This window comes from Kryptolebias marmoratus, linkage group LG7, assembly GCF_001649575.2.
Source record: "Kryptolebias marmoratus isolate JLee-2015 linkage group LG7, ASM164957v2, whole genome shotgun sequence".
Lineage (NCBI taxonomy): Eukaryota > Metazoa > Chordata > Actinopteri > Cyprinodontiformes > Rivulidae > Kryptolebias > Kryptolebias marmoratus.
Genome location: NC_051436.1, coordinates 22,243,604 through 22,258,518, shown reverse-complemented (window position 1 = coordinate 22,258,518; position 14,915 = coordinate 22,243,604). Strand labels below are relative to the sequence as shown.

General features: G+C 37.5%; 1 protein-coding gene across 1 annotated transcript in view; it reads left to right on the top strand.

Moving 5' to 3' along the window:
- Positions 1–2,720: 2,720 nt before the first annotated feature.
- Positions 2,721–14,915, top strand: part of LOC108228433 (ras-related protein Rab-39B) — a 21,849-nt gene continuing 9,654 nt past the window's right edge. The window contains exons 1-2 of the mRNA XM_037976562.1: positions 2,721–3,375; positions 12,616–12,894. Coding sequence (XP_037832490.1) covers positions 12,680–12,894 — 215 coding nt within the window. The 5' untranslated portion in view covers positions 2,721–3,375; positions 12,616–12,679. The remainder of the gene's footprint in view (positions 3,376–12,615; positions 12,895–14,915) is intronic.

The window sequence follows — 14,915 nt, the reverse complement described above, 5'->3', positions numbered from 1 at the left end:
CTTGTCTATGCTGGCCCTAACTTCTAGCTTCTGTTCCTCTCTCTAGTTATTTTAAATCTCCATGGCCTGTACTGAATATTTGTGCTCCTTAGCATCTGTTTGGCATCTGTGCTGCCCCACCTGCCCAATCAAACCAGGTGTAGCTGGTTTGATTGGGCAGGTGGGGCAGCACCCTTTGAAAAACGTTCACCCCTAATAAATAGTTTCTCCTAATTAAAAAAAAATTGTAATTACCTATTTACTGAGCTTGCTGTGTATTGTCTTCATTCATGTGTTTTCAACAATGGTTTACTTAAAATGGTTTATGGTGATTCTTTTTCAGTTTTTCACTTATTTGTAGTTGTAGGGCAGTACAAGTCACCGCCAGGGTTTGTCAATAGATTTATCATATCTCATATTATCATATCTCTACAGTGATCTGACCTGCAGGCAGCTCTGATCGAGTCAATGAGACTCCAATAAAGTTTAATTTGGGCAAAAATAAGTCTGCTATATGGATACATTCTGCTGGTTTTAGTTCATTGGTACACCCATTACTAATGCTAGACCTCAATGATCTCATTGAATGCAGGAAAGGCATTAAGCAAAACCTGCTGTGTACAAAAGTGTAAATGTTATATTAAAAATACTATTTGTGAGACTAAAATTGTGACATTTAGCCTTTTGGCTGCCTGTTTGTGCCTCTTCCTCCTCTCTTCCTCATTGGCCGAGCCTGCCAACCACTTACCTGCAACCTGCCTACTTACCTGGACCTTTTCAAGAGATGTCTGGAAACTCTTACTTCAAAGCTCCTCCATCACAGACTTCCCTTAAGAAAACTATTACCTGCTGAGTCTCATGCTCATCTTCACTATTATCCTGGACAATTACGAGTCTTACCTTTCCGCCTCTGTTTTCAGGACCCGACCCCCCACCTGTCCTCCCACTGTAAATAAATATCACTTCTTTGTTAATCGTGTGGTTGAGTCGTTCGTTCTGGGTGTGTTTGTTGACTGAACTTAGCCTGCTGAAATAGTTTTGTTTTGGAACAACACAGATACTGTATTTATCTCTTGTAAACTGTCTCGCTTTACTGAAGATGGAATGAAGGATAAACACCAGTACAATTCACAAATTGTTGTACTCAGTGATGAAGTACTAAGTGTTACCTACCATTTACAACATAAGCTGACAACAAATTTATTTGCATTTTATGCATTCAAACAAACCCAGACACACCATTAGTGTAAAATCTGAGGGACAGAGCTCAAAAATGAAGATTAGCAAACATCTGAATCCATGCACCAGCCTGGCTTTGTGTCAAGACAACATGGATTAATAATCCTGTCAGACATGGCACTGAAAAATGTTAAAACATTTTTAACTTTATTGATCAGAACAGCAGAACCAACAGTTTGTCAAATGGACACAAACATTTACATTCAGGCTGCTGAAACACTTCCTTCTTTGTGAAGTAATGAAACCTGTCATTGTGGTGTCATAACACTATCTTAACCTTGAATGCAGAAAAACAAAGAGGCTAATTTATCTTAGAAGAACCAAAATGCAAATGTATATTTGTTTGTCTGTTAGCAAAATATCTCATGAACCGCTGTACAAATTTTGATAAAAACTCTCAGAAAATAGTCACTGAACATAGATCTACAAATGATTTGCTTTTTGAGTGAACCTGATCCAAGTAGGGCGCCACAGCCAACTGAATGTAGCAAACATAAAAATTGCTCATATTCAGTCATTTTCACAGATATGAGCTAAAGTTTGGCTTGCTTGTAGCTGAGAGTCATGTCCAGTGCATGCATACTCCAAGCTGTAACGGATAGCACAAGATCTTTGTTTAAAACTTTGGCATGCAAGGGAAAGTGTGTGATAGGCATTCCTTTTAGAAATTCTGTTTTGTTTTTATTCAGAAGTTTAAACTTTTTTGCATCTTAATTTCTGATTCCCTCTTATAGTCACTACACATAAATTATGTAATTCAAAAGGGCACAACAGTGACTTTTTTCTGTGGTATTTTAAAAAATGACTCAAAATTCCTGATTTACTTGTATTGCTCTAAAATAAAAAGCATCCTAACTGGATGTAAAATAGCTTGGTTTGGAAACATTAGATGATACAATCACAAACTACTGATGAACTGCAAAAACTGCCTCTAAGATTATTGGTTCAGCTACTTCAGCTACAATACATCTACACCACCCACTGCAGAGGGAAAGAATTACTGTCTCTTTAGTGGGGGATGTCATGGTAACCTGCTCAGTTTGTGGCCAAAAGTAACTATGAATCCTAAATTAACACTCAAATAACTCAATCCTAAAATAAATAAATAAAAATAAATATGATTTACGACATGGATCCTCACAATGCGACATGTTTACACAGACACGCCCGCATAAAGAACAAGTTTCTCGTTGTTTGGAGCTGCTGGTATATAAAAACTACAATTCCCGCGCGCCTTAGCGCTAACAATGACAACTTCCGTAACTGCGCAGTGCCACAAGAGCTCAGGGACAGCAGTGAGTCTGCAACTTCAGTCGCGTTGGTTGATCTTCCCCCAAAAGAGATACTTTAAAGAAAATAAAACAATAAAATATCACGAAAAAGCATTTGATTTTAATTGAGTACAACCTTAAAAGTCCTGTTTATTTGAATTATGACATAATGTACGACACTTTGCTGGTTTACATGTACAGATTCGGTGTATACTGAAGCAACAAATTGTCCCCCGTTTTGGATTGTCTTACGCTTGACACCATATGTAAACACAATTTTGTAGATATTTACAATTAATTATTTGTTGAGGACTAATGTTTTCTGTAACTCGGGATGTGAGTTCGTGTTGCGACTCTACTCTCTCCTTTACGGTAGTGGTACTGATGCGGGATGAGTCAGGCTATATGATGCTGCTCCTCCTGCTGCCATTTCATCGGCGGCCAAAAGCTACAAACACTCAACGAACACAGAAGTGAGACGGCGGGATTCTCCCTCCTCCTCCTCTGTCAGCCTTCAGAAACACAAGCAGCTGTCGAAACAGAGAGCACATGGACGCGTGAAAGAGTGAGATCCGGTTTTTAACAGCTGCACCTGCTCTGGATCAGCTTTTCTCTCGGCTCTCTCTCTGTTTTTCCAGCGGGCCTGACATTAAGACACAAATTAGCCCTTGACCACAGTGGGCCTACTGTAGCTGCATCGGTTCTGCCGTCGAGCTCTGGAACAAAAACAGCAGGCTTTTTGTTTCGGTGATCCTGCTGAAGCCCCGGGCGTCGGTTCGGACAGACTCGTCGGTGCCATGGAGCCCTGCTCAGCCTGGTCCTGGTCCTGAACGGCTCCAAGAGGAGGAACTGCTCCGGCCTAAAGCGGACTTCTCTCCTGCTCCGAGTAGGCTGTCTTTAAAGCGGTTAAAAACAGCACTTTCTCCGTCATTGCGTGCTCTCCACTAAATGAATTTACAGATTATTTTATAAATATAGGCATAAAAAGTATTTTTCAGCGCAGCATAGTGTCCATACAGTAAAAACACTTGGTAAAATGTTTATAATACCAGATGTAACAGCGACATTTGCGCCTGTATGGCAGGCCGTTGTAACATATAACCAAACCAAATCAGTAATGACATTTCTTCTCGACAGAATTTCATTCTTCCTTGTCAGATTGGAAAGGAATCTAACATAACATTATAATGAGTAAAATAACTCCCCACTGTGTTCAAAATGTTCACTTGTTCATTCACTCACTATATGTCAGTCTCATAGAGACAAGCGGTCCCTAACCACCTGGCTAAAGACCGGTACCAGTTAATGGATTATTTGGTACCAGGCCACACAAAACTAGAAACACTCTAAAAAAAAATTAGAAATACTTTTGATATACATTGTTCTTCAGGGTATTTTATTTTGAAAAATGGTCATGTCAGTTTGCACCTCTTTCGTGCAGACATCTTTATTTTTTCATATACTAGCAAACAGACAAGCTAACCCTGGCAAAAATGAGTAAAAGAACAAACTTCACTGGAGAATTTCTTTTTCCTCCACTAGTTATGAGAAAGTTGTCTTGTAAAACATCGATCTGTAGATTAGGGGTTGGGAAAAGTTTGATGTTTCTGCATTTTGAACAGTATTTGAGTGCAGCACTTCGTACAGTAATTGTAAAGTATATTTAATGCAGCGTACTTCATAAAGATACGCTGGAATACACATCTGAATCTGAAGTGATGGATAGCATAATTTCTCTATTTTTTTCAGAGAAAAAGTACTTAACATCATGTTGTCTTAACACTGACATAAAACTTATTTACAAATTTGTTACACTTTGTTGTGTTGTATCTATTTACACAAGCACAGACTGCAGCAGTAACTATATCACAATCCTGCAAAATGCTTCAATATGAATTAATATAACCTATACAATATTTCTGTGCAGAACAGCTGTTTTTGGAGTTGTATGGGTGCAGATTACATAAATGAGCTGGACACCTTTATAATGATTGAACTGCAGGTTATTTACGACATATCTTTCACGTTTCCCATTTAGACTTAAAATTATAAATATCGAATCAATACACATGGTTTTAAAATAAATTTTCAGGCCCTGCAGTTCAGACAGAGGAGGAGACAAGACACTTTTTAGAGATGTCCAGATAATTAAACGCCTTTTTTAATGCGTCAGGAAACCACAGGAATGAGCTGTGGATGTTAGCATTAGCCTGAATTAGCCTGCTGAGTCTGCTCAGAATGCAATGCATTATGGTCTATTTCCAACGATGTAGTGTACAATTTCTGTGCACTACTTTTACTGAACCACATGATGACTTTCCAGGGCCCTAATTAAAAAATCTTGTTAAAATTTTGAACAGCACTACAAAATGGCTGACCCAGTATGTATGGGACCGTGTGGTGAATGAGTGGGCACTTTGAACACAGCTGAAGTCTAAGAAAACAAAACAAATAAACGTCTGTTTTACATTTACTGGATAGATATATTTTTCACAGATATTTGTAGTATAATTCAGATGTTACTATTGTCAAAAAGAACATTTAAAAAATGTAGAAGAGCTTTCTTCCATTAATTTGGGGAGGCAAGTGCTGCCTGCTCTACAGACCCCCCCCCCCACACACACACAGACCACCCCCCTTGTGGAGGCAGAAAGGCATAGCTACAGCTGACACTCAATAGATTTTAAACTTGAATAATAACAATAATAATAATACATTTGTTTATGCTAACAAAATGGTTAGCAATAGCATGATTACAAAATAGGACAACAAAAGATGTAACACGACTGAAACTGAATTTCCATGTTTTTGTTTATGTACAAGCTATCTTTAGTATTGTAGCTTAGCCGCTGCTGCAGGCACCACTCTCAGGCCTCCTCCGTTTGAGGCATGGCCAGAATTAATAGTGCACATGCTTCAGTTCATTTATTGTATCAAAACAACAACAACTCCGTCTCAGAAAAAGACATCTGTTAAAAGTATAGTAGCCTACATTTTGTTTGTCATTGCTTTCTCTCATAAGGTACATGTTGTGTAGACTGTTTAGGAAAAAGCTACTGAAATACAAACAAATATACAAACAGCATATTTCTTTAGTGTGTTCTTTCTGAATCAGTGCTTTAAATAGCTAAACACTGAATAGGCAAAACACACAAAAAAAACTTTTTAATTCCATTGTAAATGCATTTAAATTTGTCCTTTATATACAGAGATTGTTACAAATAGCCAAAAGCTTAGGTTTTTTAAGTGAATGATAAATATTGGTATAAAATAAAATTGTGAAAAATAGACTTTATTAAAATATTATTTGTCTTTATTTGCATACCTCCAGTGCGTGAACCAGTTTGAGACCTGAAAGGGACCTGAGGCTGGCAGGCCTGAGAGTGATGAGGCTTCAGGGTGACGCTGAGAGTCTGCAGATGTATTTTATTGTAGAAAGTTAGAAAAAAAGCAGATTAACAATCCCATGACCTTGTGCTTTAAGTAAAGTAAAACTTCATGGGAATGTTTATGATCCTTTTTTACATTTGTTTTAAAACCATACAACAATCAGATAGACAGTTAATGTGGAGATTTTCTTCAGTTTTCAACAGTGGTGTTGCTCAGAACCTTGCCTTACTATTGGCAATTTATAACCACTATGACAAAAGTTTCCCTGGCAATGAGTGAAATGTTGTCAGTGTTCATTTGTGCACATCATTTTGGAAAGTTATATTAATGCTTTGTGACATAATTAAAATATAAGCAGGCAAGTCTCGGACCAGCTGAACCTCTGATGGTCTTCATAATTGCCATTTTTTGTCAGCCATTCTGAGAAAAATCATCTTCCTGCTTTCTTCCAGCATTTTATAACTCTCAAATATCATTCTTACTAAGGGAAACTTGCATTTCAGATAATTACCATGTGGTTGTTATTCATATCATAGATTTTATTTATTCTATTTTAAAATAATGAAGTTATTTGAAGATATTCAAAATATATCTCTGGTTATTTGTAATTACATTGTCTTTAGCCATCATTCTAATTGCAGATGTCTAGTCATAAAAAGAATATTCAAACGTTTCTTTGGAGGATTTTCAAAATTCTATAAGATATCTGGAATTGTTTTTTTCATTTTGGTTTTCTAAAATAAAACTGTTGACTTGTAACTAAACAGAAAGAATGTGGGTATCTGTAGCTGAAAGTCTGATATCCATAAATAGAAAAAAAAAGTGTCATCTTTGTTTCTGTGATTTTTAAAAGAATGACATTCGAAAAATCTAAAATGCTGATTGTAAAAAGGAAGAAAATACTTCTGGTTGACCTAAATGTTATTATTTTATTATAAAGAGCTGAGTTATGGATATTTAGCTTTAGGATCTTGGCCGCATATCATATAATAAATTGGCTTGCCATACAAGTGTCATAAACAGCTTGTGAATATACATACATTAAATCTATCCCAACCTTCAGTAACCCCAGCATGAGTATTTAGCTCCTGATTCTTGCTTTGATGGTGACAGTTGTCCATCTACAGATGCTGTCGGACATGTAAAAGGCATCATCAGGCCTCTAAAACATCCAGGCAGAGTGAGAGCCCATCAGGCTGCTATTCACCAGGGAGTCAGCCTCTAATGTTTGCATACCAACCAAACTATGCAACCTGACTCCAGGGGAGCACGGGGTGATGGGAGTTTTCATCTGTCTGAGGGCCTGGACAGATGATAGCCAAGGCTATAGGATGTAAATAGTGTGTAGATTATATAGAGCAGAAAACACTGTTGGATAGTAAATTACACAGATAAAACATTTTATGAGTCCTTTTACCTGAGTTAACATTAGATCATTGACCTTTATGTGTGTGTGTTGTTGTCATGTCATTTGGACGCTGTCATGTCAGACAATAGATAAGAAAATGAGAAAATGCAAAGTTAGCCATTGTTTTTCTAACAGAAACTTTTTATGGAGGTTTACAGTATATGCATCAGAAGATTATATATATATATATATATATATATATATATATATATATATATATATATATATATACAAAATCTACTAATTGCCTCCCTTAAAAATAGTACAGATTTTTTAAAGCTGAGCTGTTTAACGGTTTTGTATAGTTGATATTTTATCTGATGTCTCTGTTTGAATAACCTCAGTTTGGAGAAACAGAGTTTAAATCTTACAGCTAATCAAAGAGAGGCCAAGACCAACGTGGATTTCTGTTGTCTTAAAACAACTTAAGTCACAAAGTTTTACAGCAGTTCATACAAATACTATTTGTAATGCTGTTTTTCAAACCTTTACATTGCCGTCAGTTTCACATCACACAGTTAGTCCAACAGAAATAGAATGATATTCTTGCTGGAAGTGCCTCATGCTGCACTAGAAGCACTGCAGCTAGCTACTCCTGTAGCAATGTTATCCATCCATTTTCTTTATCTGCTTTTTCTTTCCGAGTCGTAGGGAGCTGGTGCCTATCTCCAGTCACTGTGCGAGAGAGAGGGACACCCTGGATAGGTGGCAAGTCCACCACAGGGCCACATAGAGACAAACAAGACAAACAACCATTCATACTTTCACTATTATGTAAAATATTATTTCTTCATAACCTTTAAACAGAACTCTGCTTCAAAAGATATGAACTATCACTTTCAAAATCTTTCCTTATTTGAAAGCCTTCAAAATGTCTAATATTTTTCAGACTATTTTACTGTTGTAGGGACTATTCATGCAGCCAAACACACTTTATCCCTTTTTGTATTGCAGTTTGTGACCTTGCTAATAAAACTGCAACCATAAAATGTTTAGTATACTGCATATCAGAGAGCTTTAAAAGTTAGGAGTAAAGAGGATTCACTGCCTAAAAAGTAGTGTTTGTATAAAACAAGTATAGAGCAGAAGAAAATCTATATTTGTAATTTGCTACTGAGGTCTGAGAGCCCAAACAACAATGTTGTGTTTCATTTCTATCTTTCAGAGTATCTCATTGGTTCAAAGTTTGCTTTATCAGCAACTCTTCTAAAGTTGAAAGTCTCGAAATATTGATCAAATAGTTCTTAGAGCAGAGCTCATGATTAGGCTGTTGTTAAAGCAGGCAACCTTTTATTTCAAAGCAGCACAAGAACAGTTATACAATTTTACTGCCTTTTTTCACAAAGGTCTTGCAGACAAGTAGTGATATTATATGGCATACAAGGCTGACTCAAAACACTGTGTTAAAAACCCCCAACACAAACAGTCGGTTCAAGAACTTGTGTTTGTATCATCCTATCTGGGCCACCATTGTACCCCAGATGCAGTATGCTTATCACCTGAAGCCAAAAGGCCAAGGCGGATGATAACGTCTTTGCTGTGTGTGTCTGTTTGTTACCATTATGTCATAAACCACTGAAAATATTTTAGCTATGGCTGTCATGATTTCTAGTATTTTTTGAGTTTGTTCTTAGTTTTGTTTTTGGGTTCTTGTTTTTCCTGCTTTCTTGGGTTTTGTTTTTTCCTTTGAGTTTTATTTTATACTTTTGGTTTTTGTTCTCATGTTCTGTCTTTGTATTGTCTCTGCCTCTTGGTTCTGTCCTCATTGTCTTTGTTTATCATTATCCTCTCTTTGCCCTCAGTCTACTCCTGGTTTCTGCCACACCCATCTTCACCTGTCTGTAATTGTAATCACTCATCTGTGCCCACTTCCCATGATTTCCCTGTGCTTTAAAATCTGGTCATTTTCTCCACCTCCCCGCCGGTTCATTATTGATTGCTGCTTGTCATTGTTGCCTTGCCTTGTCTCGCCTCAGTTCACCCCTGTCTGCAGTTTGGATTTTTGTTATAGCTGTTTTGCTGCCACGTCAGCCCTTTGGTTTCTAGTTTTGTTATTTTAATAAATCATTTTTTATTTTGAAAGATGAGTCTGCATATTGGGTTCGCCACGCTCACACCACGTTGTGACAATGGCTCAGTGGTTAGAGCAGTCGCCCTCCACTGAAAGAGCTGGAGGTTCAGTTCCTTTCAGCAGTCACATGTCGAAGTGTCCCTGGGCAAGACACCGAACCCCTCATTTCCTCTGTGTGCCCCATCAGTGTATGAATGGAGTTTAAAGCACTGATTGGACTCCATAGAATGACTTATTCAGGTTACCTTTGTAGAGTGCTGTATGAATGTGTGTAGATGAGGGCACAGATTGTGTTTGTAAAGTGCTTTAAGCAACCTGGTTGGCTAAAAAGGTGTGCTCTACAAGTACAGTCCATTTACATATTTTAATAAAATTCTCAGAACGTAATCATTGGATTTTCATCTACAACTGATTACATTTTGGAATAAATCCAGTTAAAGATGGCTACACAACTAGTTGACATTAGCTGAAACAAAAATGGTTATCACTCAGTCAGTTTTACAGATATTGACATAAAATTTGTTGTAGTAGTAGCTGAGTCATTAACAACATGTTCTCTGAGCTTGCCATCTTGCAACATTAGATGGAATTGCGTATAACATAATTTTCAGTGACTGCAACTCTTTCTGCAACTCTCATATATTAACATAAGATGATTTTAGTTAGAACTTTGGAATAAAAGGTGAAGGTAATTTGCATTCCTTCAAGGATGCTAAAAGCCTTTAATTTAAAATATATTTGCTTAATATTAAAAGCACAACAGTGCAACTATGCAATTATTTTTATCCCTCTACTTAAGTCAATGAACTGTGAACAAAAAAAGAGAAAAATCTGGTGATACATTCACAAAATGTTACTGCAGCCTGATGTAATTACTTGTAATGTCTCACAATCAGGCACCAAAAGCTCATATCAAAGGGAGTTATAGTCCACAGCCAGTCATCCAGAAAGCAGCATTTTAGTAAACATGAGTTAAAGCAAAGTGACTTTAAAAAGCAATAAGAGGATTTTCTGACACCTCGTGGTTTTAATTGAATCATGCACTGAATACAAAGGATAAGTGATAAGAACACAGAGGGAAGGAGACAATCACTGGTAAATCAGTTCAGGAGTATGTATTGTTGTAGTGTTTCTTGTCCATTTCAATGTTTTTTTAGTTGCCCTCTGTTACAGATAGTGAAGTCATAAACAGAAAATTAGTATAAATAATATAACTAGAAGCACCTGGAGAGCTCAAACCTCCACCAAGGACATAGGGTTATTAAAAAACTGTAGGATCCAAATTGTCATTTGGCTCACCACCAAAATTGAATCACTTTGTTTTTGTGACAACCCCAACATTTCCTGAAAATTTCATCCAAATCTGTTAGTTTTTAACTAACATTGCTAATAGACAGACGGACAGGCATCCACTAACAAAAACATAACTTCCTTGGTGGAAGTAATGCATTTTCTAAAAAGTTGAGTGAATGAGCTGAAACAACTCATGGAGCTGGATGCCAGAGGAGAGGAAAAACAATACAGGAGAACACCTCGAGGCTATGGAGTTACTGTTTCTGACCTACAATCTCCATAAATTCTGATGGAAAATATCTCCACTGACATTCCTGTTTTAGAAACACAAGGGATTTACTGTATTTTAAAAGTTTATTGTCAATTTACACTTATTTTTCTGGCATTATGCTGACAGACAAACAGGGCTAACTCCAACAGCCAGTGTTTTAAGCAAAGATCTGCCACCAATTAGTGGTTGATGTGTGTTGATGGTTACTCTCAGACAGTTTCTGTAAAAACAACCAAGTTATAGGCATTTTTGTGTTTTCTAAGTCTGATAAACTGTGGCTTCAACCTTTATTTAGCTTGACTCCAAAAGTTACTCATTCTTGAGATATTTTGCTAACAGACAGACCAATGAACACACACATTTACACACAGACAACCACGTGATCACCTTTTATTTCGGACACAAACATCAAAGGTTGAATAATTTACATTTAGGTGTCAATGAGATGATCTGACTGGAGAGACACTGACATTAGTGATTCTCTGTGTTGCTCTCTGATCATACAACAGGAGTCAGACTGTTTATTAAAGGAGAGACACTTTCAAAAATAATAAAATCCTTCTCAATTTCAGCTTGTCAGTTAACACACAGGGCACCACTGGGGTGGCTCAGGAAGTTAACCAGGAGGTTTAGAGGTTCAAGCCCCAAGTCTGAGTACATCGTCTCCAATGTTCCCATTAGTGTCTCAGTGTGATAGAAAAAGAGCTGTCAGTGAATGCATTTGGCCTTGTAAGCACTAAGTGGTAAACAAGTGTTAAAACTCTCTTCATAAAAGCCATCCATTTATCAATACTGTGAGCTTCATCATTCAGTGTATTGCTATGTCAAGAAGTCCCTCAGTGTGTAATATGTGACACTGTAGCCAAATGTTAACACAAAATGGAAGTGGGAGATGGGAGAAGGGTCGAACCTGAACTGCTCTGAACTTGATTAATTTAAACAGTGATAAATTTCTACATCTTACCAAGTAATTTTGATTCATAAACTTCAACAAACACCAAGTATAACAGTAAAATTGGTTTCAATTAGTTATATGAAGCTTAAAGCAAAGACTTGTGTGACACAGTGATTGACAGTGTCACTGCCCATACACACGTAAGGAGATGTGTAGGCGGGACTTTTGTATAGAGGGCACAGTGAACAGCCTGTCCAAAAAAAGGGACATTTTGACTTCAATGTTTGAACAAAGCGAGGAAGCAGAGATGCTTTGTCTATCTTTATTATTGTTGATGGATTAAATAGCTATGTACTACCAGTAGGATATTAATTGTTTAAACCCTTTTCACCAGAGCCCCCAACCTCTTCAAAATGTCTGAAATATCCCTTTAAAATCCAACATTCCTTTACCCACCTCCCATCTCAGGAGGATTCTTCTTAATAACAAAAAGTGAAGAACACTGAACACAATAAATAGATAACCCTCTGACTCAACACGTCATCACACTATTTCAGAAATAAAACTAAAAAGAAAAGATAAGTGTAGTTTATCTAAAGCTGCTCAGGCTTCTGATGCATGTAGGCTACACTTGCGTTTTATTTGTATGTGTGTACAAACAGATTTGTCATCCCCTTTGTGGGCTCTGTGTTAAAAATAATTCCATGCTTCCTGTCATCAGACGACCAAGTGAGGACTGCAGAGCCCAACCAGCGGAGGAATTTAACGGAGTTCACTTTGTTTGTCTCCCCCTTTAAGCTCGTCTCGCGCTTACTCGCACACATCAAACACACCGACAGACACGCGGGGAGCAAGCCGCGACATGGAGGCCATATGGCTCTATCAGTTCCGGCTCATCGTCATCGGGGACTCCACGGTGGGCAAGTCGTGTCTGATCCGGCGGTTCACGGAGGGCCGCTTCGCCCAGGTGTCCGACCCCACGGTCGGCGTGGACTTCTTCTCCCGCCTGGTGGAGATCGAGCCCGGGAAGAGGATCAAGCTGCAGATCTGGGACACGGCGGGCCAGGAGCGCTTCAGGTGAGCCATAATAATATATACTTCTGTTTGAAGAACTTAGACAATGTTTGTAAGTTTTTCAATGAACTGAAAGGTTTTTCCATCCACGTTTGAGGAGAACACGGGTCACAATGAATGTGTCATTTATGATCATGTGGTTGTGATCAGAAAATATTTATATAACTGAAGAAAAAATTCCCACCTGTGAGCACTTCTGCATTTTGAAAGAGAGAGAGAGAGAAAAACAGAAGCACTCAAAGTTAAACGAAAGTATCTGGTATTTATTGAGCAATAATTTATCTGAGGGAGCTCATTTCTAATAATGTTTTGTGTGTGAAATCTTAATCTTTTCAGGGTAAATATTAGAGATTGTCCAATTTTTCTCTAGCAATATCAATCATAGAAATCAGGGCAGCAGACGGCCAATGTTCAACACTATTTTTTTTTAAAGTTTTGGTCAGTATTTATTTTTCATTTAACAAAATTGGCATCGCCCATTGCCAATTTTTAAATAGTGGCCAATATCAGCTGATTAAAATTGGTTGGCTGATTAATAAGTCTATGTTTTATTTATATTTAAATGTGTTTAAAAATGCAATCTGTAACAACACTGTAAGTACTTTAACAGTGTGTCCATCCTTGAAAAAAAACAACCTTTGAGACATGTTTCTCTGCAAACCCATCAAACCCTGCCCCCTTCCAAGGGACAGCATCACCATGTTGAGTTGAGGTTGAAACATCAGTTCTGAGTATGATTTTTCACATTTTGGTTATTAGACTGGTTTGCGTTTTTGGATGGGACACAAAAAAATGAAAGGCCTAGCATTCCCTGACAGAACACAGATTGTCCATTGCCTTTCCCGCCACAGTTTTGTACAAATTTCATCTTATTAAAAATATGGTTATTTGTGATGTCACACAATATTGCAAGATCTGTTAGCACAGAGTATGAGTTTCAAATGACTCTCAGCTACTAACAAACCAAAGTATAGTTCAATGTTTGTAAACTTGACTGAATTACAGCCATTTTTGTGTTTTCTAGAGTCAGTTGACTGAGCCACCTTGAATTATGTTTGTGGACAATGTGAGTATCTGTCAGACAACAAAAAGAGAAACTAAAACTACACAAGAACATAAGAACATTCTAGGAAGTAGTCTGTGGGAAAAGCAGCAGAATCATGTTGATGTAGCACATCGTGACCTCGGCAGGGAGGATGATGAGGAACTTGTGGTCTATTGGTTTAAATTCAGATTTATCTGGAAACTGAAACAGTCATATAGAGGGAAATCTTTGAACATCCTCATATATATTTAATGGGAATATACCAGCTGGGCTTACAGAACTCAGACAAACTTGAACTCTGACATCTGAATAAAAGGGAATTTTCTTATGGACTGGTAAACAAACCTATAGGAGAAACTCATGTCAAAGATGAGCTATTTTCTCATCCACATTAGGACGTAAACATAAAATTAATTTCAATTCAGTTTATTTATATAGCATCAAGTCAGAGCAAACATCATCTCAGGGCACTGTACAAAAACCATCACATACATTAGTAAAAGTTCTCTATCTAAGGAAGCCAGCAGATTGTGTTGAATCTTCACTTTGTGGCAGTCTCCCATCCTGAGCAAGCGACAGTGGGAAGGAAAAACTCCCTTTTAACAGGAAGAAACCTCCAGCAGAACCAGGCTCAGAACGAGCAGCCATCTGCTTCGACCGGGTGGGGTTAGAGAGAACAGGAAAGAGATACACAAACACAGAATGAATGGTCCAGGTGTAATTTCAAAAGACAAAGCAATCTTTGATTGTATATAAGTAATATTCCTAGTGAAGACCTGTTAAATGTTCAAAACATTCCAGAAAAGCATGAGAATCTCAGCTGAGAAATGAAGTTTTTCGCTCAAATAAGTGACAGGATTGATGAGCCAATTGCTAGTCCAAGCAGACAAGCAACACAATCAAAGCGGATTGCTGATCATCGATAACATCATATCTTAAAATAGCAACAATGTGCTGCTAAGCTCCTTTTTTTTTTTTT